This window comes from Crocodylus porosus, unplaced genomic scaffold (assembly GCF_001723895.1).
Source record: "Crocodylus porosus isolate Cpor-Errol unplaced genomic scaffold, CroPor_comp1, whole genome shotgun sequence".
Classification (NCBI taxonomy): domain Eukaryota; kingdom Metazoa; phylum Chordata; order Crocodylia; family Crocodylidae; genus Crocodylus; species Crocodylus porosus.
In genome coordinates this window covers 336,142-364,127 of record NW_017728944.1, presented here as the reverse complement: position 1 = coordinate 364,127, position 27,986 = coordinate 336,142, and the positions used below count along the sequence as shown (strand labels likewise).

General features: G+C 54.3%; 1 protein-coding gene and 1 long non-coding RNA gene across 4 annotated transcripts in view; one reads left to right on the top strand and one right to left on the bottom strand.

Moving 5' to 3' along the window:
- Positions 1–8,104, top strand: part of LOC109320245 — a 24,142-nt gene extending 16,038 nt beyond the window's left edge. The window contains exons 2-3 of the long non-coding RNA XR_002103756.1: positions 6,711–6,716; positions 8,038–8,104. This is a non-coding gene — a long non-coding RNA (uncharacterized LOC109320245). The remainder of the gene's footprint in view (positions 1–6,710; positions 6,717–8,037) is intronic.
- Positions 1–27,986, bottom strand: part of ARHGAP23 (Rho GTPase activating protein 23) — a 116,199-nt gene that overhangs the window by 7,899 nt on the left and 80,314 nt on the right. For all 3 annotated transcript variants that reach the window (XM_019550248.1, XM_019550249.1, XM_019550250.1), the window contains 15 exons: positions 25,245–25,400; positions 23,047–23,158; positions 22,127–22,184; positions 20,921–21,058; positions 18,615–18,914; positions 8,120–8,181; positions 6,731–6,858; positions 6,104–6,222; positions 4,903–5,058; positions 4,070–4,148; positions 3,073–3,146; positions 2,522–2,611; positions 1,348–1,473; positions 953–994; positions 530–623 (listed from right to left, as the gene is read on the bottom strand). In XM_019550248.1, coding sequence (XP_019405793.1) covers positions 530–623; positions 953–994; positions 1,348–1,473; positions 2,522–2,611; positions 3,073–3,146; positions 4,070–4,148; positions 4,903–5,058; positions 6,104–6,222; positions 6,731–6,858; positions 8,120–8,181; positions 18,615–18,914; positions 20,921–21,058; positions 22,127–22,184; positions 23,047–23,158; positions 25,245–25,400 — 1,734 coding nt within the window. The remainder of the gene's footprint in view (positions 1–529; positions 624–952; positions 995–1,347; positions 1,474–2,521; positions 2,612–3,072; positions 3,147–4,069; positions 4,149–4,902; positions 5,059–6,103; positions 6,223–6,730; positions 6,859–8,119; positions 8,182–18,614; positions 18,915–20,920; positions 21,059–22,126; positions 22,185–23,046; positions 23,159–25,244; positions 25,401–27,986) is intronic.

The following is a 27,986-nucleotide window of genomic DNA, read 5'->3' as shown; positions in this document are numbered from 1 at the left end:
GGTGGGGGGATGATGACTGGCCACTCTACCAGCACTTCCCAGCAGAGATTCCAAGGGGTACCCAAAAGTGGTCAGATCCCAGTCTATGGCCAGTGATCACCAGCTTCTTGCTGGTGATGGGCTGCAACAAGCTCAGGACAGGGGAACACCCCTCCTTCTGCCCTGGTGCAGGCTCTGGACAGCACTCAGGGCACCCAGGGGAGGTGGGATCCCAGGGAGAAATTCCAGTTTCTGTCTCCCCTACAGGATCAGCTGCAGTTGCAAAAGAGGGAGCCCAGGGCTTGCTCTGGGCACAGTACAGAGACCATCCCACTGGGGGGGTGCTAGGCAGGGGAGAGCCTGCAGCTGCCCCCGGGGGAAAAAGGGGCTCTGAGCTCTCTGCTGAGGCAGTCTGGGGCTAGCTGGGGAGAATGGCACAGTGATTTTAATAGGGGACAGATTGCCTCAGAAGTCCCTCCTCCGGTGGGGCTGGCTGAGCCCCCAAAGCAGAGGCCACCCCCATTGCAGCCCCTGTCTGCCCTCCTCTCACCTGAGGCATCTCCGGGTGCTGCTGTCCTCCCGATGTTGGGGAGCAGGTACTCAATGTTTGGCACCGACTGTGCCTCCTTCTCATCCACAGGGGTCTAGGGGTGCAAGACAGGGAGAACAGTGAGCGCTGTGCCACCCTCCAGGCCCACCCCTGACAAAGCCCTTCTGCCCTCTGCCAGCAGGGCATCAGTGTGGGGCAGAGATTCCCTGGGGGTGCCACTTGGCCCAGAGCAGGGATGTCCCCCAGACTCATGCTCTGGCATAGGACAGAGGGAACTCTGCTTGCTCCACCCTTCCTTGCGCTCTCCCTAGCCAGCCCCCCGCCGTCCCCTCAGGAGAGGTCCCTGCATGAACACGGCAGGTGCCCTCAGGCTGTTGCCTCTTCCCCCTTTCCCTGTGAAGCCAGGCTTGCCACATAACTCACCTTCTCTCCCTTGTCCTCCTTGTCGCTGAAGAACCAGTCAGACTGTGGGGAGATGACAGAAAAGGGATCGGAGTGTGGGTGAGGCTGCAGGTCAGGGTCTTTGAGGAACAGCTGCCCTCAGAAGCCCCTCCCAAAGTACCCCTGCCACAGCCCTCACCCACCTCCCCTTGTGCCTCCATATACGTGGTTCAGCCCCAACTAACACTCCACTCACCCACCAGTCAGATCCCCTCTGTGCCCCTATGCTTCCCCCACATACCAACACACTTGCTTCTGCCCTGCCCCTGCTCCTATCTTTCCCCATCCCTGGTCTAGGCCATGCTATGCTCCCCACCTCCCACCACCCACCCCTGGCTTTGCAGTGTTTGGGGATGGGATGCCCACAGGTCCCTTACATGCTGGATGAGGGTCTCCACAATTTTGTAGCGGTCTGGCATGTGTGTCACCATGTCTGTCATGTTGTCTTCAGATGTCCGGACTAGCGTTGGGCCAAACACCAGGGCCAGGTTCCTGGGCTCCATCTGCAACAGGACATGGGGGTTAGAATGCCCTGCCCAGCCCCACCTTAGTCACCCCTGGCAAGGTGAGCCAAGGGGGAGGACTTGAGCAAGAGAATCTAACTCCACAGACAGCTTGGGCTCAGGGCAGGAGGGGACAGCCATGCAAACACCACCCAGTCCTTCCCTCTGCCCTGTCATGGCCTCTTCTCACCCACTTTCATCACATCCAACACAGTAATTGCACTAGCAGTCGCTGCTGCAGCACTGGGCAGCACAAGCCCATGCTGCCTCCCTCTCTAGTGAGCTTTCAGGTCTTGCTTCCCTGTCCAGAAAGGCACAGCAGGGCTGAGGCTCACACCCCTGCTCTCTCACAGACCTCCCATATGGATATGTCCCTCTGTTGCCCTGTGTGCTGCATCCACATGACAAACGTGGAAGAAGCATATATGACAGACGTGAAGCCCATGGGCTGCCATGAGCTCAGGTGGCTGCAAAGCACCAAGGGATCTCTTCCACACCATAGTATGTGGTGCTGCTCTAGAAATTCACTTCCAAACCCTCCTGGACACACTTGCATGGTTCCCTAGCCCTGTTCTCCCCTGCCAGCCCTGCTGGGAGAGGCCCCATGATCCTGAACCCATGGTCTCCAACGCAAGGGAACTGCTCCCTAGAGCAGCCTCTCTCAACCCATGGGTCATGACCCAAAAGTGGGTCACAAGAATATGAAAAGGTCACAAACAAACTTTAAAAATGGATTCTCCTTTAACAGAAAAAAAGGGAAACCGCAGCTTCTCCCTTGCAGGCTGGCAGAGTTCCAGCCTGCAAGGGGCTGCTTGGGGGCCCCCCCATACCTCCCACCTGCTGCACACACCCACCCCATGCCCCACACACTGGGGGGCTGGGGCCTGGGAGTGGGGAGCAGTGGGTCAGGAGTGAGAGGCACTGGGTCAGGGCTGGCCATCAATATTTACAAATGAGTCCTGGTCCAAAAGAGGTTGAGAACCACTGCCCTTGACTGTGGAGGCACATGGGCTCACTGCCTCTTGGAGCCAGTTAGTAGCAATGGTACCTTGTTCTTCTCTGAGTGATCGGCGATCGTCTTCAAGTGTCCCACAAGAAACTTGAGTGTCTCATAGTAGTGTCCTGGCAGGTCCCGGATCTGCAGGGCACAGAGCTGCCATGTGAGAGATCTGCCAGCCTTGAAGAGGCCTGGCACCCCCTGCTGACCACAGCCCCACTCATAGCTCCACTGTTGATCTTAGCCCCATTACTTTCTTGCTGCAAACCCTCCCCACCCTGGTTTAGCTCCCTCTACACCCCAGCGCTGCATAAAGCGTCGCCCCCAATCTCCTCGGAAGGGAGATCACAGCCAAAACTCCTTCTAGACCAGCTCAGGCAGCTCTCAGACAAAACAAGGACCAAGGCAAATATCCTCCTCCAGCTCCCAGAAAGGCCTGGGATCCCCCCATGGTGATATGGCTGAACCCAGAAAGAGAAGGGGAATTGTTTCTGGATGCAGGTGGCACCTCCTCTCTGCCCAGCGGAGTGAGGGTGGTCCTGGTGATGGCAGAGAGCTCTTCCCACCCCACAAGGTTCATCCAGGGTCCAGTATTCCCATACCAGTTTCCGCAAGGTCCTCATCCTCTCACTGGCATCTTCTATCCGGTTGGCTTCAATGAAGTCGTTGTACTTATCTGAAAGCCAGATATGCACCCAGCAGGCTCAGCAGTGCTGCCGGAAAAAGTCCCAGTGCTGCCCTCCAACACCCTCATTATACCTGGAGACAGGGATCAAGGGCCTGGCAGGCAGGCTGTGTGCCTGAATGGGCATAGGTATGCACAGAATACAGGCAAGGACAGAAGGGCTACAGCACAATGAGGGGGCTGGCTGCAGGGAGCACAGACAGATAAGGGAGTAAATGGAGGGGTCTGGGCAATGGATAGACAGAGGGAGAGCTGGGCTACACAGACTAGTGCAGAAGGACAGCTGGAGAGGAGCAGGTAGAGGGAGGATGGGGGACAGGCCACCCAGGGGCGTGGTCGGACTGAGGCACAAATAGGGACCTGCCAATTCAGAGGGGGCAGCTTGGACACTGGGCCTTTACAGAGTAGGGCAGGCAGGTGACACATAAGAACCTAGTGACAAGGGAAGGACAGGGCACAGACAGGCAGAACTGGCTGCAAAGGACACCCCCAGGATAGGCCTGGGCCCCAGAGTAGGACCCTGTCCTAGAAGAAAGCACTGCGCTGCACTCCCCTTTTGTAGGCAATGAGATACCCATGGGCTTGGGCTCAGCATGGGGGCAGCAGCAGCAAATGCAGAAAGGCCACAAGGCCCAAGGTTTTTCCACGAGGAAATGAAGAGAGGGAGGGGGGGTCAGCTGGGAGTGTCCAGCAGAGTGAGGGGTCCTTCTGGGTCTCAGGCCACAGCCAACAATGGTTCTCCAAGGACCATACAAGAGCCACCCAAGGACCAAGCTCTGGTCTTGCTGGGCCATGATTCCACAGAGACAGAGAGAGGGTTGCATCTGGCAGGGAAAGCAGGATGCCAGCATACAGCTCTTCAACATTGAGGGGCACATATCCGTGTACATACAGGGAGTGCACACCCAACTCACCATCTGTGAACAGGGGCTCCGGGAGCTTTCGGAAGAAGGACTTCAACAGGCTGCTGATGACATTCAGGTCCTGCCACCTCTGTTGTGGGGAGAGAAGGAGACACTCAGAGCCAGGGGAGGATGATGTGCCTGAGGTGGGAAGGCCAAAACCAGGCCAAGCTTACATCGGCTGGGCTGCCCAGCACTGTCAGGGGGAAATCGCTGAGCCCAGGTCTTGCGAGACACCCCAGGGACTTGCACGTGGGGTCAAGCTAAGTGGAGAATCTGCTACACTCAGACAGAGAAGACAGTCTGAGCACGGGCCCTTCTCCCACCCAAAGGCTAGAAGGAATTCCAGCAGTTGCAGCTGGGATGGCTGTTTGGGGCCAGAACCTGAGATCCCCATTTCAAATGCAGGAGTGGGAGCCCCCAGCCCAGCTGGGACATAGGGAGTGCACAGGAAAAGAAGCAGGTGTCAGCAGCACAGCAGTGGGACTGGCACCAACCCACTGGCAAGCACAGCCCACTAGGGAGAGGTCACTAGCCAAAGGCAAGACAAAGTACACCCCTGCCACATGCACACACACACACACACACATATGCCATGGGCACTCATTTGCAAGCACACACACAAGCATGTATGCACATACACACACACCACTTTCTATTCCTGTCACTGCTCCCTCCTTCCTGCCTCTCAGTGTCTGTGCTTTGCTGGCCCTGTGTGTGGTTGCTTGTGAAGGCTCCATTTCTGATCAGCCACATGCCACAGGACAGGATGCTGCAGCTGGACAAGGACCATGTTGGGCAGGGGCTGTGCTGGGCCAGGGGACAGGGTCTTGCCAACTCCGTACCTCATCCTGCAGGTTGATCTCAGTGGCCCCCTTGTTGAGCTGCTCCTGCAGGCTAGACACCATGGCATTGTTACCAGGCACCCGGTAGATGCCCATGTACTCGAGGCCCTTGTCTTCCACCACTTTGCAGCAGGCCTCCACAATCAAGGGAATGTTCTGCAGGGAACAGAGATGGCCTGAAGGAGGCAACACTAGATGGGAGATTGGGAAGGCCTGTGGGGGAGGGGGCACACTTGGAATCACAGCTGCTGCATGTTAAAGGAGGTGAGTCAGGGAGAGAGACAGTTGGAGGCTCTGGCTGCCAGATGTGAAGTGGGCAGTGGGATTTGGACAGACACAGCTGGCACTGGGGCTGACAGGTATTAAGACTGTGTCAAACATGGGCACAGCTGGAAGCTGCAGCTGCCAGATGTTAGGAGAGGTATGGAGCGGGGGGGGGAGGGAGCGAGCAAGCTGCAGCTGCCAGATCTACCCCAGCCAAGAGGTAGTGAGGGCAGTCAATGCCACCTTTCCACCCTCATTCCCATCAGGACAAACCCAGAGTGGAGGGGAAGGCAAGGTTGGAGGTAATGCTCAGCTGGACCTTTTGGGAACAGAGGGCAAGGGGCAGACAAAAAGACTGTGGCTACTGCTACCTAATACTGCCCAACTCATCACATAAATGGATTCCCCAGAAACCATAGCTGTGGCCAGGCCAGAGCCTCCTAAAGTTTCCCAGGGAAGCCCTGTTCAATTCCTCCTCCTCATGATTGTATGGAGCTTCAGCCCATGGACCCTGGCACAAGACAGCAGGGAACAGAAGACTGGAGGGGGTCCCCAAGGTAGGGTCCAACCCCTGACAGTCCCAATGACAGAGGAAGGTGCCTTGTGCCACTAAGAATCCACTGCTGGCAGTGCCCAGCTTGGCTGGGTTACAGCTAGTTTTGGTCTGTCTGCTGGAGCTGTAGTCACTCCCCAAGCATGCCCACTCCCTGCCTGAGTCTGCAAACAGCCGGACTCCAGCACTGGGATGAGCAGATGCCTACCCTCAGCTTTCCAGGGATCTCAACTGGAGGCCTAATGACGATAAGTACCATTAACTCTTTCATAGTGGACAGACCCCTGCCCTCATCCTGCCTGTGCAGTGGGAAAACAGCAGGCTGTCACAGCAGCACTGGCTCCCTCCTGGTGCCTAGGGCAGATGTGGGTCCAAATTATATACCTTATTGTCTGGGGCAGGCTGGCAGTCCTCAAGCCTCACTCCAAAAGCCCGTGGGGCAGATTTCTTGTTCTTTTTCATAATGTTAATGCCCCATGGGGCTTTCTGGGAGCCACTCTCATCTGGAAACAAAACACAGAGTTGGTCATCAAAGAGCCAGACCCAGAGAAACAGATACCCATAGTACCATGTACCCCGACAGGGAGAGTCACTCAGCCGGGGCACACGTCACCCAATGCCCTCACTAAAGGGTCTGCCCACAACATGCACATCCATTCTCCCTTCCTTGCCCCCTGCCTCACTCAGACATACCCCACTGACCCTCACACCCATCTCCTCCAGCACGACATGAACTCCTGGCTTTGAGGCAGCCCCTAAGAGACCCACCCCCACACATACACATGCATGTGCTCTAAGTATATCTGATCTGGCACTACTTAGCACAGGTTAAAAACCATCTGAGATGCAAGGCAGGTGAGTCCATGCTGAGCTCCATGCTGCTGCAGCTAGGTCACTGCCAATGCCTGAGCTGGGCGGGTAGCTGTACGCTGCACTGTAGTCCTCCTCTCGGAGATATACAACCCCTGGCAACCCATGCACACCATTAGAGGTGCCAGTGTGTGGACATACCTTTAGTCACAGCCATGTCCTGCCTTGGAGATCGGGGGGCGCATGTGCCCGTTTGTTTTAGGAACTCCGGTTTGATCCCCAGCCCGCGAGACCCTTTGGGGGATGAGTCTGGCTTTGTCCCTGGAGGGCTGTGGAGAAAGCAGAGAGGACTCTTAACCCAGACAGTCCCTGCACTGGAAACCCTGTCCCCTGGCCTTTCACCCTCAGCCAAGCAGAGCATGCTGAACCACAGCCACCTCTGTGCAGCATGGCCAGGTGCTGAGAGCAAAGCTGCAGCACAATGCATTCTGGGAGCAGCCACAGAAATTAAAAACATTGAGAACCACTCACGGGGCGTTTACCCATAATGCTCAGCGCTGCACTCGCCTCCCCCTCTTAATCGTGTAGCCAGTGAATGCCAGGTCTGCCACTGTTCCCTGCTGTCCAACCCTCTTTGGGGGGCATCTGTCCACAGGAGATGCAAAGCTGCAATCCCCGTGACCTGCCTGCATGGTGCACAAGGTCCCTCTCTGCCTGGGTTAATGACAAGCCAGATTCTACCTCCCTGAGCACAGGCAGACAGAGCTGCCTGCCCAGCCTTCTCCAACCCTCTCACAAAACCTGGGCCCCAATAACCTGCCCCCTGGCCTCACCCCTCCCCTGCCTGGTTTAATAAGAATCAAGCTTGCATTGATCCAGCAGACTCAGCACAGAACCCCGCCAGGGATGCACTTCACATGACTTAGGCCTTGGCTCACAGCACTGAGCCCAATCTGGAATGGCCCTGTGGAAGCTGAGCCAAGCTCAGCACTGAGCCGGTGGAAGTGCTGCTCCAGTAGGGAACTGCCCCAGTTCAAACGAGGCCTTACATCAATCCACTTCTCTGGCAGGGAGTGTGCTTAAGATGGATTCATAAGACCCAGAGCCTTTCAAGAGCCACAGCTCATTTTACAGGCAAGGATGGAGTCACGCAGCAGTTAAGTAACCTGTCGGAGGAAACCCTGCCAGAGAGCCCCGGCGACTCTGCTCGGACCGCCCAGCATTCTTCAGTGGTTCTCTACCAGGGAACACTATGAACACAGCTGCTCCCATCTATGGAAGTCTTTTAACTCAGCTATGTATTGTTCCTCCATGTCCCCGGGCACCACTGGGAGGTGGCCAGAGTCTGTATCTAATGCAAGTTCCCTCGCAGGTCCCTGAGGACCAGGGCTGTGATCTCCTCCGCATTATAGATGGAGAACTGGAGAACAGAGGCTTGAGAGAGGCTTAAGGATATGCCCAAGTTCACATGAGCAGACGTCTGTGGCAAAGCTAGCCCTTGCACTAAGGGAGCCCTAGTGCCAGGCTTGCACTCCACCCACTAGCCATGCTCTGTCCCGACAGGCCGGGCAGAGGTTCAGGGATCCTTACTTCACTTTCCGGTAGTCGTTCAGCTTCTTGTTGATAAGTGCTTGGCTTGCAAAACTGGGGTCCTGGAGAGGCACAAAGACAAGAGGGAGGGGAGAGCTTGAGCATATCGTGCGTGGTCAGACCCAAAGGAGCGCGCTCTCATCCATGAGCCGAGCCTTACACCAGGCCTCATGCCAGGGCCAGGAGGTCCTCCCCAGATGCAACAGCCATGAAATTTTGCCCCCTAATGCTCCTTGTTGATGGGCACCTGTTGTCCATGAGAAGAGAGTGTTGATGGCCTTCCTTGTGCCACCTGCAACCAGGCAGGACTGAAAGAACAGTACATTTGGGGCACTAGGCCTGCAACGCAGTCCAGCCTAGAAGCACCTAGCCCCTGATGGGGCTCTATCATTCTTTAGCCCATGCCCTATCACAGAGACCCCTGCTGGTATCAAAATCTCAGCCTTGCTTCGCATGGCTGACCCAGTGCTGATCAGCCACAGGGGTCACTGGCTGAACACACAAACACATCTCACCAGCCTGAGCAAATTCCTGCCACAGGGCACCTCATGCCTTCCCCTGCCTCTGGAGAACATGCACAGTTCCCAGAGATCTGCATCTCCAGGAGGGGAGTGTTGGTAGGCAGGGCCAAAGCTCCACCCCTCATTACTCCAGTATCCCAAGGGCCCAGTCTCTGGGAAATCAGCATCACTCCCTGGGCATGGCCCTCTCTGCCTGGCTTCAACTTCCTTAGTGCCCGTTCAACTGCCCAGTTCTTAAAAGCAGCTTAGCCTGGGACTAGAACCTGGATCCCTGCACTGAGAAACAGGGGAGGCACATCTCATACCACTGACTCCTGCCCACAAACACCATTATAGCATCATTACAGCAACGATAGGTTGGGGTGGGGGGTAGGCCTTCAGATGCTGGGATTTCTAGCTCTTCTACTCTCCATCAGTGCTGGGGAGACATAGGATGCCTGGAGGGTGCACATGGCATGGTGGGAGGACAACTACAGCATGTTCTGGACTGGGATCCTCCAGCGTTCCCACAGAAATTCACCCCTCCTTACAGCACAACCCAAGAGGGGCACAGACCGTCCAGCATCTTCCACCCCTTCAGTGCACACCAACTTTGGCAACATCACAACCCCAACAAGGTGCCTGAACTGGTCATAAGCTATAGCGCACATCACATTGCTATAGCCTGCCCCAAGATGGGCAGACACTGAGAGCACCTTGCACCCCTACAGGGTACCCTGAGCTGGACACCGAATTGTGGGGAACACTGTAGCCCCACAGCACACCTGGTCTGGGCACAGCTGGGTTTTACAGCACCTCACACCATCACAGTAACCCCGCACTAGGCAGGGATCACCATGCAGTTTCCATACTTACAGGATGTCTTAGTTTGCACTCAGACCTAAGGACATCTTGTGGGCCTTAAGGCCAACCCAAGCTTAGAACTGCTCCCATGCCTCCTATGAGCCTAAAACTGGAAATGGACCTTGGGGCAGCTCTCACACCTACAGTATGCTATAGCCAAGCAAGACATGTCTACAGCTAGGCACAGATCTCAGGGCAATTCCCACAGCTACAGGGCACCTACAGCGAGACACAGACCTTATAGCAGCTCCCACGCCTTCAGGCAGCCTGCAGCTGGGCATGGACCTCAGAGCACCTCCCACATCTACAGCATGCCTACAAGCAGGCACAGACCTCAGGGCTCCTCCCAAGCATACAGTGTGCCCGCAGCTGGGCATGGACCTCAGGGCAGCTCCCATGCCCACAGCATGCCTGCAGCTGGGCACACATCTGAAAGCAATTCCCAGACCTACAGCATGCCAACAGTCAGGCATAGACCCTGAGGCAGCTCCCATGCCTATAGCTGGGGACAGATATCAGGGCAGCACCCACACCTACCGTGTGCCTACAGCTGGGCACAGGCCTGAAAGCAATTCTCAGACCTACAGCATGCCTAGAGCTGAGGACAGACCTCAGAGCAGCTCCTATGCCTACAGTTGGACAAGGACCTCAGGGCAACACCACCACCTACAGAGTGCATACAGCCAGGAACAGAACTCAGGGCAGCTCCCATACCTACAGTGTACCTACTGCTGGCACAAAACTCAGGGCAGCTCCTGGGCTTACAGCATGCCTACAGCTGAAAAGGGACATCAGGACAGCTCCCATACTTACAGCATGTTCACAGCCAGGCATGGATGTGAGAGCAGCTCCCACACTTACAAGGCATCTACAGCTAGGCATAGACCATGGGGTAGTTCCCACACATACATCCAACCTAGAGACAGGCTTGCACTTCAGGGCAGGACCCATGCTTACAGGGTTCTTACAGCTGGGTAGAGACTTTGGGGCAGTTCCTACACCTATAGCATGCCTAAAACTGGGCATGGACCTCAGCACAGCTCCCACACCTACAGGGCATGTACAGCTGAGCACAGATCATAGAGCAACTCCCATGCCTACAGCTGGGCACAAACAACAGGCCAGTTCACACATCTCCAGCATGTCTACAACCAGACATGAATCTCAGCAGAACTCCCATGCTCACAAGGTACCTAAAGCCAGGCATGAACTCAGGGTAGCTGCCATTCCTACAGCTTGCCTAGAGCCAGGGATGGGACTCAGGGTACCTCCAAACCTACACCACACCTACAGCCAGGCATGGACCTCAATGTAGCTCCCATACCTACAGTATGACTACAGCCAGGCACAGAACTTGGGCCAGCTCCCATGCCTACAGCATGCTTGCAGCTGGGCAGACTTCAGGGCAGTTTCCATGCCTGTGACATGCCTACAGCATGCCTATAGCCAAGTACAGACCGTGGGGCAATTCCCAGGCCTACAGTGCCTACAGCTGAACATAAATCTCAGGGCAGCTCCTGTGCCTTCAGTGGGCGTGGACCACATGGCAGCTCCCATGCCTACAGGGCAACTACATCTAGACACAGACCTCAAGGCATTTCTCATGCCCCTAGTATCTACAGCTGGGCATGGACCTCAGTGGAACTCACATGCCTAGAGGATGCCTCTATCTGGGCATGAACAGCTGGGCATGAACATGGGGCAGCTTCCATGCCTATATTTTGCCTAGAGTCAGGGACAGGCTAGAGTAAGGATACCTTAAAGCCTACAGTGTGCCTACAGCCAGGCACGGATATAAGAGCAGCTCCCATGCCTACAGGGTGCCCACAGCTGGGCACACACTTTGGGGTAGTTCTCACACGTACAGGACACTTACACCCGGACATAGACATTGTGGTGGCTCCCATGTCTACAGCATACCTGTAGCTGGCACAAGACCACTGGGCAGCTCCCATGCCTATAGCATGCCTACAGCCAGGAACAAATCTCAGACAGCTCCAATGCCTCCAGCATACGTATAGCTGGGCATCGACAGCAAGGCAGCTCCCATGCCTATCAGGGACCTACAGACAGGCACAGATTACAGAGCAGCTCACCCACCTACAGGGTGCCTACAGCTGGGCACGGATCTCACGGCAACTCCCATGACTACAGGGCACTAAGTCAGGCACAAATTCAGGGTAGTTCCCATGCCTACAGTTTTCCTAGATGAGGGGTGGGCCTTGGGGCACCTCCTAAGCCTACTGGGTGTCTACCGGTGGGTACAGAACTTGAGCCAGGTCCCAGCCCTACAGCCAGGCACAGATCTCAGTGCAGCTTCTATGCCTATGGTGTGCCTCCAGGAGGACAAAGACTTCAGGGCAACTCCCATGACTACAGTGTGTCAAGTGCTGGACACGGTCCTTGGGGAAACCTCCCATACCTATAGCATGCCTGTAGCCAGGTAAGGACTTCAGACTAACTCCTAAACCTACATCATAATTAAAGCCAGGAATGGACCCTGGGGCAACTCCCATGCCTACATCATGCCCACAGCTGGGCATGAAACTTAGAGCAGCTCGCATATCTACAGTGTACATACAACGAGGCTTAGATCTCAGAACAGCTCACACCTCCAGCATGCTTGCAACTGGGAAAGACCTCTAGGCAAACCCCAAGCTTACAGCATGGGTACAGCTGGGCACAGACCTCAGGGTAGTTCCCACACTTGTAGCATGCCTACAGCCAGGCATGCACCTCAGGGCAGCTCCCATGCTTACAGTGTGCCTACTGCCAGATACAGGCCTCAGTGCAGTTCCCATGCCTACAATGTACCTACAGACAGCCACAGAACTCAGCGCTACCCTCAAACCTACAAGCCACCTACAGCTAGGCATAGACCATGGGGCTGCTCCCACAACTACAGTGTGAATACAGCTGGGCACAGACCTCAGGGCAGTTCCTGTGCCTACAGCTGGGCACAGACCATAGAGTGATTACCATGCCTACAGCTGGGCACAAGCCTCAGGGCATCACCTACACTTATAACATGGGAAAAGCTGGCACTTGCCTCAGGGCAACTCCCATGATTACAACATGCCTACAGCTGGGCATAGATTTCTGCAAAGCTCCCACACCTACAGAATACCTACAGCAAGACACAAACCTTGAGGGAAGCTACCATCCCTACAGTGTGCCTACAGCCAGGGACAGATCATAGCATCATAGCAAAGTGGGGCTGGAAGGGACCTCACAATGTCATCTAGTCCAGCCCCATGCTCAAGGCAGGATCATTGCTGATTAAATGTTCCCAGCCAAGCTTCTGTCTAACATGCTCTTGAAAACTTCCAAGGACAGAGATTACAGAGTTTCTTGAGGTAGCCTGTTCCGATGCTTGGCCACCCTCATAAATTTTTCCCTGCTGCCATTTGGGGCCATTGTTCATAGTCATTTAACCTATAGCCACAGAGAAGAGCCCATCTCCATCTCCCCTGTAACTGGCCCTCAGGTATTTGAAGTGTTATCAAATCCCCACTCAGGCTTCTCTTCTCCAGACTAACTAACCCTAGCTTTTTCAGGCTTTCCTCATAATTCTTGCCTCCCAAGCCCCTAATCACTTTTGCTGCTCTGCACTAGACTCTTTCCAAACTGTCCACATCCTTCTTCAAGAGTGAGTCCCAAAACTGGACACAACACTCCTAAGGCCCCACCAGCGCTGAATGGTTGGAAGAATCACCTCCCTTGATTTCCAAGTGACACTCCTGCTAATACAACTCAGTACTCTCTTGGCTTTGGTGCATCTCCAGTTCCTACAGCATACCCAGAGCCAGGCATGGAGTTCAGGGCAGCTCTCATGGTTACAGCATGCCTAGAGCTAGTATGCATCTACACACTTCAGAGCAGTTCCCAAGCCTATAGCATGCCTGCAACCAGCCACAGACCTTACAATAACTCCCACATTTTCAACATGCTTACAACTGGGCACAGACTTTGAGGAAGTTCCCACACCTATAGCATGCCGATAGCCAGGTACAGATCTCAGGGAAGCTCCTATGCCCACAGTTGGCCTACAACTGGGCACAGACCTCAAGACAATCCAGATGTCTTGAGCATGTCTACAACCAAGCACAGACCTCAGAAAAGCTCTCATGCTTGCAGCATGCCTACAGCTGGGTATGCACCTCAGGGCAGCTCCCATGCTTAGAAGCTACCTACAACTAGATATGGATCATGTGAAAGCTCCCATGCTTATAGCATGCCTACAGCCAAGCCCAGATCTCAGGGCAGCTCCTATGCCTACAGAGTACCTACAGCTGGGCACAAATAAGAGGGCAGCTACCAGGCCTACAGCATGCCTACAACCAGGCATAGACCACAAAGCAGCTTCCTTGTTTACAGGGGACCTGCAGCCAGGTATAGATCTCAGGGCAACTCCAATGTCTACAAGGCATCTATAGCCAAGCACAACCTCAGAGCAGTTCCCACACCTACAGCATGTCTACAGCTGGGCATGGACCTCAACGCACCTCCCACACCTACAGGGTGCCTACAACTGGACATGGACTTCAGCGGAGCTCCCATGTCCAATAGGGCACCTACATCTGGACATAGATCATAGGGCAGCTCCCATGCCTACAGTGTGAATATAGCTGGGCACAGACCACAGGGCAGCTATCACATCTCTAGTATGTCTACAGCTGGGCACAAATATTACCAGAACCCCTACATAGAAAGGTGCCTAAAGCCAGGCATGAACTCAGGGTAACTGTCTGTAAAGTCAATTGCTTAGAGCCAGGGATGGACCACAGGTCATCTCCCAAGCCTACAGGGTGCCTACAGGCTGGCATAGATCCCATGGAAGCTCTCACATCTACAGTGTGCCTACAGCCTGGCACAGGCCTTGGGCCAGCTCCCATGCCAGCCAGGCATGAACCTTAGGTCAGCTTCCATACCTACAGCATGCCTCCAGCTAGACAGGGAACTTGAGGCAACTCTCCATGCCTACAGTATGCTTGCAGCCAGGAACAAATCACAGGGCAGCTGCTATGTTTCCACCTTGCCTATAGCCAGCCATGGACCATGGAACAGCTCCCATGCCTAGAGAGCACCTACAGCCAAGCACAGGCCATGGAGCAGCTTTCACACCTACAGTATATCTACAGCTGGGCATGAACCTCAGCAGAACTACATCTAAAGGGTGCTTAAATCTGGGCATGAACTCAGGGTAGCTCCCACACCTAGTTTGCCTAGTCAGGGATGGCTTTGAGTCACCTCCCAAACTGACAGTATGCCTACAGGCAGACCTAGATCTCAGGAAATGTTCTACATCAACAGTGTGCCTACAGCTGGGTACAGACCACAGGACAGCTCTCACACCTACCCAGCACCTATGCACCTCATACCTATGCACATAGGAACAGATAATGGGGCAACTCCTGAGCCTAAAGCGTGCCTACAGCTGGGAACAAATCTCAGGGCAGCTCCCATGCCTCCACAATGCCTAGAGCTAGACTTGGACCCCAGAGTAGCTCCTATAACTACCAGGTACTCTCAGCAAGGCACTGATCATGGGGAAACTCCCATGACTGCAGTGTATCTACAGCTAGTCACAGATCTACAGCTAGTCAGGGCAACTCCCAGACCTACAATGCACCTACAGGGCACCTATAGATGGGCACAGATCATAGGGCAGTTCCCACACCTACAGCATGCCTACAGCTCAGCACAGACCACCTCCCATGCCTCCTATGTGTCTACACCTGTATAAGGACATCAGCGGAACTCCCATGCCTAGATGGCACCTATAACTTGGCACAAACACAGGACAACTCCCAAGCCTACAGTTTCCTTAGAGGAAGGGACAGATCTCAGGGCACCTCCCAAGACTACAGTATGCCTAAAGCCAGGCACAGACCTCAGCATAGCTCCTACACCTATCGCACACCAGAGACATTACAGCATCTCCCATGTCTACAGAACATCTACCATCTGGCTTGGGCTTTGGGGAAATCCTCACACATACAGCATACTGCTGGGGGTAGATCTCAGGGCAGCTCCCACATCTACTGCATGCCTACCACCTGGCACAGAACACAGAGTAGTTCCATGCTTATAACACACCAGCCACTAGGCATGTATCTCAGGCAGCTCCAGTGGCTATAGTTTGCCTACAACTACACATGGTCCTCAGAGCAGTTCCCACAACTGTGGTGCCCCAACAGCCAGGCACACACCTCAGGGCAACTCCCATGTCTAGAGTGTGCCTACAGCTAGGCACAGACCTCAGAGTAGCTCCTACACCTATAATGAACCTCTACAGCTGGACATACATCTCAAGGCAGGTTCTGTGCCTACAGCATGCCTACAGCTAGGCACAGGGCTCAGTGGAACTCCCACACCTGCAGGGCCTAAGAAGGCACAAATTCAGGGCAGTTCCCAAGCCTACAGTTTACCTAGAGCAAGGAACCAGTATCAGGGCTCCTCCCAAACCTACCACATGCCTACAGATAGGCACAAATATAAGAGAATCTCTCACTCCTATAGTATGCCTAGAGCCAAGCCCAGACTCTGGGCCAGCTCCCATACCTACAACATGTCTACTGCCTGGTACAGACCTCACTGAAGCTCCCACGCCTGTATTGTGCCTGCAGCCAGGCATGGACCTTAGCACAGCTCCCAAACTTACAGAAGGTCTACAGCCAGGGACACATATCACACCTCAGGACAGCTCACATACCTACAGCATGTCTATAGCCAGGCAAGGACCCCAGAACAGTTCTCATGCTTACAGGATGGCTACAGCCAGGCATGCACCTCAGGACTGTTCCTATACTTAGAGTGTGCCTACAGATGGACACAGACCTCAAGGAAGCTTTCACACCTAGATCATACTTACAACCAGACACAGATTTCAGGACAGTTATCATACCCACAGAATGCTTACACTGAGGCATATGCGGACCTCAGCACAGCTCCCTCATGTACAAGGCACCTACATTCAGTCACAGATCATAGGGCAGCTCCCATGCCTACATCTGGGCATAGACCTGGAACAGCTCCCACACCTATAGCATCCCTAAATCTTTGCACAGATCTTGTAGCAGCTCCTATGCTTGCAGCATGCCTACAGCCATCCATGGACCATGGGGCAGCTCCCACATCTACAGGGCACAGATCTCAGAGTAGTTCCAACATCTAGAGTGTGCCTAGAGCTAGGTATGGAATTCAGAGCAGCTCCCACACCTACAGTGGGTGTATAGCACAGCATGGACATCAGGGAGCTCCCACACCTACATCATGCCTACAGATGGGCACAGATCTCAGGTAACTCCCAGGCCTACAGCCAGACTCATACTGTGGTGCAGTTCCCATGCCTGCAGCATGCCTTAGCTGAGCATGGATTGTGGGGCAGATCTCATACCTCCAGGGCACCTACAGCCAGGCATCGATATTAGGGTAGCTCTCATGGCTACAGTATGCCTAAAGAGCAGCTGCCACACAGAGGGCCCTTACAACCAAGCACTTGCCTCAGGGCAACCCCCACACCTCCAGTGTGCCTACAGCCAGGTATGGGCCTCAGCACAGGAGACACCTACAGCTGGGCACAAATCTTAGGCCAGCTCCCACATGTACAATATGTCTACATCTGTGTATGGACCTCAGACCAACTCTCACATCTACAAGGCATCTTCAGCTGAGCACAGACCTCAGCAGAATTCCCACACCTATAACACGCCTACAGCTAGGTACAGACCTTGGGCCACCTTCTATGCCTACAGGGTGCTTATAGCCAGGCACTGACCTCAGGGCAGTTTCTGTGCCTACTGCATGCCAACTACTGGGCATGGACCTCAGGGCAGCAATCTTGCCTACAAGGTGCCTATGGCTGGGCATGGATCTCAGTGAAGCTCCCAAAACTACAAGGCACCTACAGCCAGGCAGGACCATAGGGCAGCTCCCATGCCTACAGCGAGCAGTTAGGCACAGCTAGGTCCCAGGGCACAGGCCTACAGTGTGGCCAGAGCCAGGCTGAATCTTCTCTATAATTTAAAGGAACTCACAGCCAACTCCTGCTGGGAGAGCAGGTCAAGTGCCTGATTGCATGCGACTATTCACAGGCCCTGCTGAACCCACTCTGGCATCTCCTGCCCCCCAGGCTATGGCCTGAACCTCCATTCTCTCCAATCACACTCTCGTGCCTAAGGCAAGGGGCAGGGCTGCTCTGGAAATGGGACTGCACAGCAAGCAATCAGAGGGGATCCACTATAACAGCCCAGCCTTTATGGAAGGCACCTTTCATGTGGCCTGGAACTGCAAGCTGTTATCCCTCTGACCGGCAGAGGTCACCCTACACTAGCGAAATTGCCAGCCTCATGCCCAGATAGGAGTGCAGCTCAGTCCCAAGGAAGCAAGATCTCCAGCATCTCTGTCTTCCAAGGGACAGAGGTCAGGCCCTCTTGACACCCAGGGACTGAAGCTTAAGGGTGTACAGAGCAGTGCAAGAGGGCACTAGGGGACACAGCAGCTCAGATGACGCCCTGGCCTGCTCAGATCTGTCCCCTGAGTAACATGAGGTAGCAGGAGAGGGGTTCTGAGAGAGCAGCCTGGGACCCATGGCTTCTGCCTCTGCATACTGCTGCCTTCTGCCAACATCTCCCTTTCCAACACACACACCACCCAGCCCTGCTGTCACTGCCTGCTATGGAGGGAGAAATAGCCACACATGGAGCAAGAAAGGGACAAAATGATGGGAATGGAGAGGCCCCCACCACGAAAAACATAGTTCCCCAATAGGATGCGCGACAAAGGAGCCTGAGCCTTTCCGTTCATTGATGTAGTTGTGTGGCGCAAGTGTGCTCCTGCTCCCCGCACACAGCAGGGGGCTGGCTGTTTAGGAAGGAGTGGAGCATGATATCCAGAGTCCCTGCACAGTCCTCCAGCTCAGGAGCGAAGCAGAGCACAGCATGGGACTTGGGGCCCCTGCAGGCCACTCCTTTTGGCTGGACAACTACAGGCTGTCTTGGCCAGCCCTGTGCTAGGGCGAGCAGTGGAAGGCAAATAGTTGGAGAGAGCCAAGGAGGTTAGCGCCAGCAGGGGCATCTATGAGGAGCCAGAGGCCTGGAGACATCCAGGAGCCCCATGCTGGCTCTCACCTCGCCCTCAGCCTTGCTATTCTCCCTGATGACTTTGATCCAGGCCAGCATGTCATCCCGATCCTCTGCCTGAAAGAGATATTCACAGAAGTCAGCGGTCGTCAGCCGGAAGACGTGCTTCCTCTTGGTCTCGCTGTAGGAAATGTCCACCAGGCACGCTCGGATGCTGATCGGCTGCTCCTCCTCACCTTGGGGCGGGGCGTAGGCCACGGCCTCCCGCCTGTCCTTGCAGAGGTAGAGGGAGTGGGCACGGAGAACGGTGAAGACCCGCTTCCACTGCCGGATGCCCCCACCAACTTTCTGTAGAGAGAAGGGAAAGGCAGTGAGTGCCAGCTCAGAGATCCTCTTTAGCCAGACTGGGACACAGGGCACTGCCACCAGCCTTGGCACCAGCCCTAGCAATGACCCACGCACCACGCTACTCAGCTTCATGGCACAGCCAGCCCTAGCTCCCTGCTGCCTCTCAGGAACTGCCCTGAACCTGGCCTTGCCAGCTGCCTACCTTGGCCTAGGGCAGATGCTGGGCAGTGCCCCCTATGCCTGCACTCCCAGGCCTGCAAGGCACTTGGGGCAACGATGCTGAGCCCATATGTAGGCGTGGGCTCAGAGCACTGCCAGCTGTACAACCCCAGAAACTTCACGCAGGTGCAAACTGCACCCTCAACCCGGACCCAGCTACTATGAATCCTGGCCAGGGCAGATCACTTTCCAAGTGTGTATTCAGAGGCAGACAGCAGCAGCACCATGAGCATAACACTCACACCACAGAACCCCCTTCTCCAGAACCCAGCCCAGACAACATGGTCAACACACTGTTCTCTCTCCAGCATCCATCCCGGGGGCTGAGGGTACAAGGGGATCCTGCAGGATTCCACCAGGAATCGCCTAACCCTTCTCTCAGATTCTTCCCCCATGTCTTTGGTTTTTCATTGATAGGCGGAGAACTATGATCTCCAAGCAGGGGTCCAGCCCTCCCACCTCCTTGAACCTCTGGCCCTGTGAACTAGAGGAAGGATCTGCTCAGGGGGCTTTCATCTCAATCTAACCCCCAACACTGCTGCATTCTCACACAAAGTGTGAAAGCCAAAGGCTTCCTGGAAAGATGCCTACCCCTGCACCTCACCCTGCTCTTAAGGCAGATGCCAGCCCCTGCCTGGATGCTGCCGTGGTAATTGCCCTATCAATTATTCACAGCCAATTAAAGGCTGCAGGGTTAATCTCCTGGGCTGGGCTCACAGCAGAGTTTCCAGGAAGGCAAAGTTTTGGGGAGCAGTGGGGGAAGGGCTCTGTTCCCAAGCCTTTGTCTCCTGGATAACTCCATTGCAGCAGGTCCCAAGTCCTATACTTTCCATTCCTCTGTGCTGTTCATCCAGGGCCCCTGAGGATACCGAGAGACCACAGGAGGTCTCCAGTTTCTGCCCCTGTAAGCACAGGGATGCTCTGCCATCCTGACAGCTATCACTCGCTGGGCTGCATCTCCCTGGCTGTTCTACAGCCCCACCCTCCCTATCCCTATAGCTCAGGATCCAGATTCTTTCAGCTCCCCTCTACACACCCTTCCTCCTGGTGCTTACCCCCACTTCCAGCCCTGCTTGCTCTCACAGGATTGAGACCCTCACCCTTCGGGAAGTGTCACAGACCAAGCTTCATGTGATCACAGCACAGCACAGTCTCCTGGGGTTTGCCACCTGTGGGCTGCTGGCACTAGTGAACATGCTGCCATGGGAAACTGCCTTCATCACCACCCATCATTCCTTTCCCCCTGCCCCCTGGCTCCCTTCACCAAGCTAAATTTCACAATGGATGCCCTCCTCTTCTCCCTTTTCACCTGGGCTAACACAAAGGAAGAGAGTCAGGCAAAAAGAGATTTTCTTGGGACACTCTGGGAGTCAGGACTCCTGGGTTCTATCCCCAGCTCTGCAATGAGGCTGAAGTCTAGTGGTTAAAGCAGGAATACTAAGGGCACAGGACTCCTGGCTTCTCTATGGGGATCTGCAAGGGGGGCACAACCTTGTGGTAAGCAGGGCTGCTAGGTTCTAATCCTGTCTCCAGTATTGACCCTGACCTGTGACCTTACCTTGCCATGCCTCAGTTTTCATGACAACTGCCAACCTGAACCTGGGTGCTACATGGCTTGGTTCATTTATGTCTACAAAACACTCTGGGAGTCCCAGGTGGGAGGGGATAGAGACTAAGGTTTTTTTAAGGTAGACCACAAATATCTGCACAAAGGGGCTTCCCTCCTCCACATCACCATGCCCAGCACCCTTCCTGTGGCCTAGGACTGTTGTTCACCAAGTACACACCTTTCCCTTTTTGGTGAGGATCTGTTTGTAGTGGAGCCAGCCCTCTTTCCTCACATCGCTGAAAGTCACATCCGAGAGGTCAGAGGTTGAATGTCTCTTTGATCTCGTGTCTTCAGATGTGCCGAGGCTGTCCAGAGACTGCAGGGGAGAAGAGAATGCAGAGATGGGTGCTTGGTCATCATGGGTACTATGAAATCAGCCACTATAGTCTAGGTGATGGCAGGGAGGTAACATTTAGCTCTAGATCCTGATTCTCTTCTCACTCACCCTGTCAGGCATAGGGGTTTCAGTGGCAAAGAGCTCTGTCTCTCAGGTACACCCTATAATACCTATGCAACACCAGGCAGCAGTTAGTAGCCTGTCCCAATACAACTCCCTCATGTGAGGACCACCAAGCAGCACCAGGGAAGGCCATGGACACTCGTGCAGCTCAAGCTGTGTGAAGTGAATCTGCACCAGGGTGGGGCACCACTGGCCCAACCTGGGGGCTCAAAGGGCTTCAGAGACAACTGTGCTTCTCCCATTATAGCAGCCAAGAGTCTGTGGGACAGATTCCACACTGACCTGGGCTGGGAGCTGTCACTCACACCTATGCAAAGCAAGCACCAAATGCCGCCACACTGAGACTGCAATGATTTGCACAACGTGAAACAACTTCACAGAGCATATAGGCCCAGCAGATCTGCAGGCTCCACCCCTGTGCATGACACAAGGTGCAGGTTGAAAGGCTTTCACCGGGCCAGATTTTCTGTTGGTGTCAGCATCTATGGCTCCATTGACATCAGTGCCATTTGGCCCCCTCTACTCCCCTGTTGAGCCAGTGCCAGCCTTTGCCCACCTACATCACACTGCTCACCCTGGGCTGTGTGGGTGCACTGTACCCAACCCATGGCATTTGCTGACTGGGACAAACAGCTCTCCATGAAACACCTGATCACCAGGACTGCCATGATGCTGCAGGAGGCATTACAGAGTAGTGTGATAGCCTCAAGAGGCAGCAAGGAGCATAGTACAATGGCTGAGGGGAGCAGACAGGATGCTCACCCAGTGACATGGCAGGGTTCCTTCTCCTGCACTGGGGCACCAATGCCCAGCTGGAGGCTGGGTGAAAGCCCATCCCTGGAGGACTTCATTCCAGCAACACACATAATGGAAGAACACCCTTCAACTCCCCACCAAACACCAGTCTTCAGAGTTAGCACCTACCCCATCAGTGAAGAAACTCCTTAGCATGCGGAGGCTGGGCACCCGGCTTGGCATCCTTCTGGAAGGAAAGCAGACACCAGTGAGCATGTGGCAGGAGGTGCACAGGTGGGAGGGGAGAAAAGTGTTCCCCAAAACGAGGGTCTGTCATCCCTTTGCCCTCAGCCCTGACTCCTCTTGGGATTTGGGCAGCTACAGAAGCAAGTGGCTGTGGTCATGACCAGTGTGAGGGACTCAGGACACCTAGCTTCTACCCCAAGTTTTGTGCTGTGACTATCAAAGGAAGACACAGCCAGTATATGGAGCTCTATGGATGCAGCTCTGCCTGACAGCTGTGTATCTGTAAGCAGCTCTGCTTTTGCCCCAGAGAGGGAATAAAGCATCCCCACAGTTGGCATCACAGCAACGGGCTGGTTTGCATGGTTCTTTTGCAAAGCCCCTTGCATCAGCTTAGATTTAGATGTTCAACATGGCCTGCAGGAAGGATGCCATTTGGGAGGTCCCAGCTCTGCTGCTGGTTCTCTGTGAGGCCTCCAGTGAATCACTGCAGACTGATCTTTCCAAAGTGACCTGCCACCTCCATCAAGCCATGAGGGCAAACTCCAGTGTGGGTCACAGCATAAAGGATATGGAGTGGCAACTATCAAGTACAGTATTTAGCCTCATACCTTGGTAGATTAGCCTGGCTCTCCATCTCCCTCCTTGCTGTAAAGGACCATGTTACTGACCCATCAAATCAACCACTAGCCAAGAGCCGGGGCTGCAGGAAGAACTAAGCACTCTTGCTCCCATAATGCACAGCTGCTGGACAAGGGTTGACACCCTGATGCTTGCAAAGTATGAGGACAGGGCAGAAATGTCCCTGTGACGGGCTGGAGCTGTTTGCTTGCTACCCTCCCCAGCTGGTGGGGGGCAAGCCTTACCTTAGGATCTTCCCCTCATCGCGAAATGTGTTGAGACCATCGTCGCATGACTTAGAGCGCTCTGTTGTGATGGCCAGGAGGTAGGAGGAGCGGCGGCTGGCTTTGATGCTACCTGGGATGAAACAAAAGAGAAAAGGGCACTCATTACAGAGAGATGCAGTTCTCCCCCAAGAGGGGAAGACAGACAGAAAGAGAAACTCTCACTTGCTAGTCTAGGCTTTACTACCACCAAAAATGGATTAGCTCAGGAGGTAGTACTGAGGGCTGGGGAACTGGACACCTCAGTTCCCTACCCATCTCTGGGAGAAAAAGTGATCTGAGTGGAAACCAGGGGACCTATGTTCCTGTTCTGGGCTCCGCTGGTGTTTTGCTAAATGATTTTAAGCAAGCTGGAGAGAGCCCAAAGCAGAGCAGCGAGGATGATAAGAGGGTTAGAAAGGAAAGGTTGAAGGATCCGGGTTTGTTTAGTCTGTACAGAAAAAGAATCAGGAAGGAGGGAATGCAGGGGAGAGCAAGGGGGGGGGGGCAGGATAACAATAACCTTCCAATATGTAAAAGGTGGTTACACATAGGACAGTGATCAACTGATCCCCAAGTCTACTGGGGGAGGAATAAGAAGAGGTGATACAGGTCAAGAGAAGCTTTCTGTTTGGAAGGGCAGGGCAGGGCTACAGCCAGCTCCCAAGAGGCTGTGGAGGTTTCTAGGAGCAGGTTAGATGCAGGTCCCCCAGGGGTGATCCCAGCTCAGGTTAAACTAAATCTCTGAGATCCCTCCCAGCCTGACATTTCTACAATGCCAGTCCCTACCTCTCTGCACGTCAGTTTCCCAGTTTGCAACATGACTAAGCAAGGCTGGAGGAGATATGCATGGAAAGATAACATAGTCCACATCCCATCCCTCATGCACAGGCCTATACCAGCAGGCCCCAGGAATGCCTTGAGCTTAGTGGACTTTTAGAGCCCTACTTTGCATCCCAAAACTGACCCGAGTTGGGGAGTGTAAGGCAGCCCAGGACTCTCAACCTTGCGAGTGGGAAAATCTTCATTCAGAGGGGATCATACTAATTACTTCTGTTGGTATTGGGCGGAAAGGAGATGCCTACAGGGTGCTATACCTGTGCTGCCCTAAGAGCTAGCACAGCCTGGGTGTCTCACGGCTAGTTTAGAACAAGGGTAAACAACCTAGGGCCTGCAAGCCTGATCCAGCCTGCAGAGCCATTTGATGGGGATGGAAGGGGGGGCTTCCCCAGCATTCCCTGGGGGCCTTCAACGGCAGCAGAGGCTGGATCCTAGTAACCATTCATCTACCTGCCACTGACCTGAATGGGGTCGCTCTGGCCCACAACCTAAAAAGGTCACTAACAACTTTTTTAGAAAGTTGCATGAATATATGTAAGGCCTGACCGTCCTCTCATTGTTATTGGTGCCAATCTTGGGGTGGGGGATAACCTCAGGAAAGTCAGTGGAGTAACACAGGCTTTACACAGGTATGGAAATAGGTTTGAGCCCTTAAAACTGGATGAAGTTCTTGGTCCCCTGCAGGGAATCCATTCAACCAGTATGCTGATGGGCTCAACTGACAACACCCCAACAATCCTGGCTGCAGGATGCCTTGGGAAGATGGGGCACTAAGACACAAAGGAGATGGGCTAGCTCAAGTTCCAGGCAGCAGAGCAGCAGGAAACCACTGCAAACCAGAGGAGAGTAATTCACAGCAGCCTTGACAATGCTGCTATGAATTACTCTGCTCTGGTTTGCAGTGGTTTCCTGCTGCCCTGCTGCCTGGAACTTGAGCTAGCCTGCACCCTCTCCCTCACAGTAGAGTTTTTTTTGTTTGTTTGTTTTTTTAACAGATCTGGGAAGCCCAGACGTGGCCGAGTGCCCCTCTTCCAGGCAGGGGCCTTTCTAATGGGACCATCCAGGCCAAAACCTGACAAAGAATTTCCAGATGTTTTGCATGGATCTAGCAATGGCACTGCCACCCCTCTGCTAGGTAGGCTGTACCACAGTCTTATGGGCCCTCCCCTGGCATGGGGCTTCCCCCAAGATACACCTTGCATTCTGCTCCCTTAATGCCACCCTATTGTTACTGCAGGAGGACTTGATCTGGCCCCCTTGTGTGAATGCCTGATCACATGTCCCCAGCTAAGGATGGGGGAGAGTTGGGGGGGGTGCAGGCAGAGGAAAAGGATACTTACTACAGTCCTGGGAGTAATGCCGGCTGACAGCAAAGGTGAAGGTGGGTGAGGAGGGGCTGGTGGTGTTGGCAGGGGCAGAGTTCATAGCGCTAGATACAACAGAGGAGGCAGGGATGTGCTTTGCCTTCAGGTCGATGCTGGGGCTTGTTGGCTCATCTGGAAGAGAGGGGAAAACCATGAAACCATGAAGCTAGAGGCAGTGAAAAGCACAGCAGAACTCCACAGCAAAGACCCATGTAGGGAGGGGCAGATGCCTCCCTGCCAATGGTTCCCATGGGAACTTTACGTACCCCTAACAGGCTCCAAGGACCCCAAGGGCCCCTGCTACAGGATGCTGGGACTGCAGGGCCTGAGATCCAGAGCAGCTGAGGACCCAGTATTTCAAAGATCCTCTCCAGCAGCTCCTAACGAATGCAGGCTGTGTCCATTCCAGCTCCTGCACTCTCCACAATCCACTCCCTACACAATCCCCTATACAACTCCTGCGAAGAACCAGTCCATCTGGTCTAGGAACCCCCTAAGCTGATGCTAAGGGGAGCCCCAAGACATGGTGCTGCCATGCAGTAAAGAACAGATGACACTGCTCTCTGGGGCGGTAGGAACCGGGACTGCTTGCTCTCTGTCTTCGGGCTTCATGACAGGAAGCCAAAGTGACTCTTGTCACTTTAACTGCAGAGAGTACTGGGCTAAGCTTGCCGTGCTGGGCTGCAGAAGAGGGCAGGCTTGCCATTATGCAAAGGGGAAACCCCTGTAAGTGGCTGAGGAGCCACCTGACCAGAAGGGGTAGTGCTTACAGGTATACAAGACAGGTGCTTAGGGCAAAGAAGGCAGTTGGCCCTTCAGGCTGCAGGGAAAGGCACTCCTGAGAGAGAGGGTCTTCAGGAAAGCAGCCCACAGACATTCAAGCTACCCAGAGAAGCTGGATGGAGAGCGCTAAGGGGGAATTATAGCTTGCTAGCTCATCAGGTTCTAGGTATATAAAACTGCTGCTTGCTTCAAAGCTGGACAGGGGATGGGATATAAAAGGAGGCTGCTGGCAAAGCCCCCAGAGAGAGGGTGAGGAGGATGAGGAAAGCCCCTGAGTCACTGCAGCTGTACTGCAGTTAAAAAGGAGGCTTTTGTGTGCCTGGGCAGTCTCGTGCCCCCAGCACTCTGATGAGGTGGCCCCCTCCACAGAGAGGATAAGGAGAACAAAGGAGGTCCGAGTTGGGAGGACAAACAATGGTCAGGCTGAAGAGGGATGCAGGGAGAACAAGGGATCCTCGCTGTGCCAGCCCATGTGCATCTCAGGCAGCAGAGTGCCAAGGCTCCCATTGTGCTGTGAGACCTGGGTTCTCCTCTGTGCAGGGGAGACAGTATGTACCAGGGAGAAAGGCCATGCCATCATCTGAGGACATCATAGGGAAAAACAGCAGAGGGCATGGTGCCCGGTGGGCTGAGAGAGCCTGGCACTGAGCAAGCCCAGGCTACCCCCTGGCCACTGGGTACAGGCCTGGTTAAGCTACATGAGGTAGGACAGCACAGCACAAAGGTTTCATGAGAGGGGTGAGAGCTGGAAGGCAGGCAGAGGAAGATCAACCTCTTCCCCCAGGACCTTGGTTCTGCACAGCCCAGGTGTTGGGAAAAATCATAGAATCACAGAGAAGTAGGGCTGAAAGGGACCTTCATAGGTTATCCAGTTCAACCCCCTGCCTGAGTGAGGCAGGATCATCCCTGTCAAAACCATCCTACACAAATCCATAATCTAAGCTCATAGTAAAACTACTATCAATCCTGACATAACACAAGACCTGCCACCCTAACCTGCCACTGGTAAAGCAGGGGGACCACGGCAGCCAATGTCCTGCTGCTGTAAAATGTTAAAAAATGCTGAAGAGATCTCAAGTAGAGTCATGCCCCACCTACAGAGGAAGGCAACACCCCTCCCCCCCACATCTGTATCATTGTGATCATCAGGTAAAACTCCTTTCCGACCCCAAATATGGTGATTGATCTGAACCTGAGCAGAGGGGCAAGATCCTCTAACCAGGAACCTCTGGCTTTGAGTCCCAGCAGGACCACTTGTCCATCCCAGAGCTACACACTGCATTCCCCAAAGCAGCAGGGCGTGCCCAGGCCAGATGTCCAAAATGGTGACAGCTCCCAGCTGAGGCTGCCTATGCCCTGCAGTCTCTTTCTGTCCCATCCTGCTCCACACTGGAAACACCTTTTTGCTTCAGCCTGCTCAGGGGGCCTCTGTTCTGATTAGCACAGGATCCCACAGTAGAGGGGAGAGGCACTGGCCTGGTTCCAGTCCCAACGGTGTCACTGAAATGACCTTGGCTAAGTTGCTTCCCCTATGTGTGCCTGTTTCCCTTGTTCACTCATGTCTCTCTTGTAAGTTCCTTGGGGCAGGAACCCTTTCACTGTGTCTATACAACACCCAGCAGTACAGACCCCCAACCTGGGTTGCAGCTCCTATGTGCTCCTGCAATACAAGACAAGGGGAAATTCCAGCTCATGGACTCTCCTGCCAGGTCTGAGAGTGGTGGCTAAGCATGAAGAAGGAACCATGGAGAGCAGGCATGGGGAGGTTACAGGTAGGTGTGTGCAGGACAGCAGGGACTCAACCAACCCCTCAGCTTTCCCTTTTGAGCCTGGTGCTGCCTCTTCCCAGGCTGGGGTGGCTCCACAGTCAGGCCATTGGGCTGCTTTGATCCCCTCCCTTCTCTAGGTCCTGATGGGCAGTGGCCATTGGCTAGA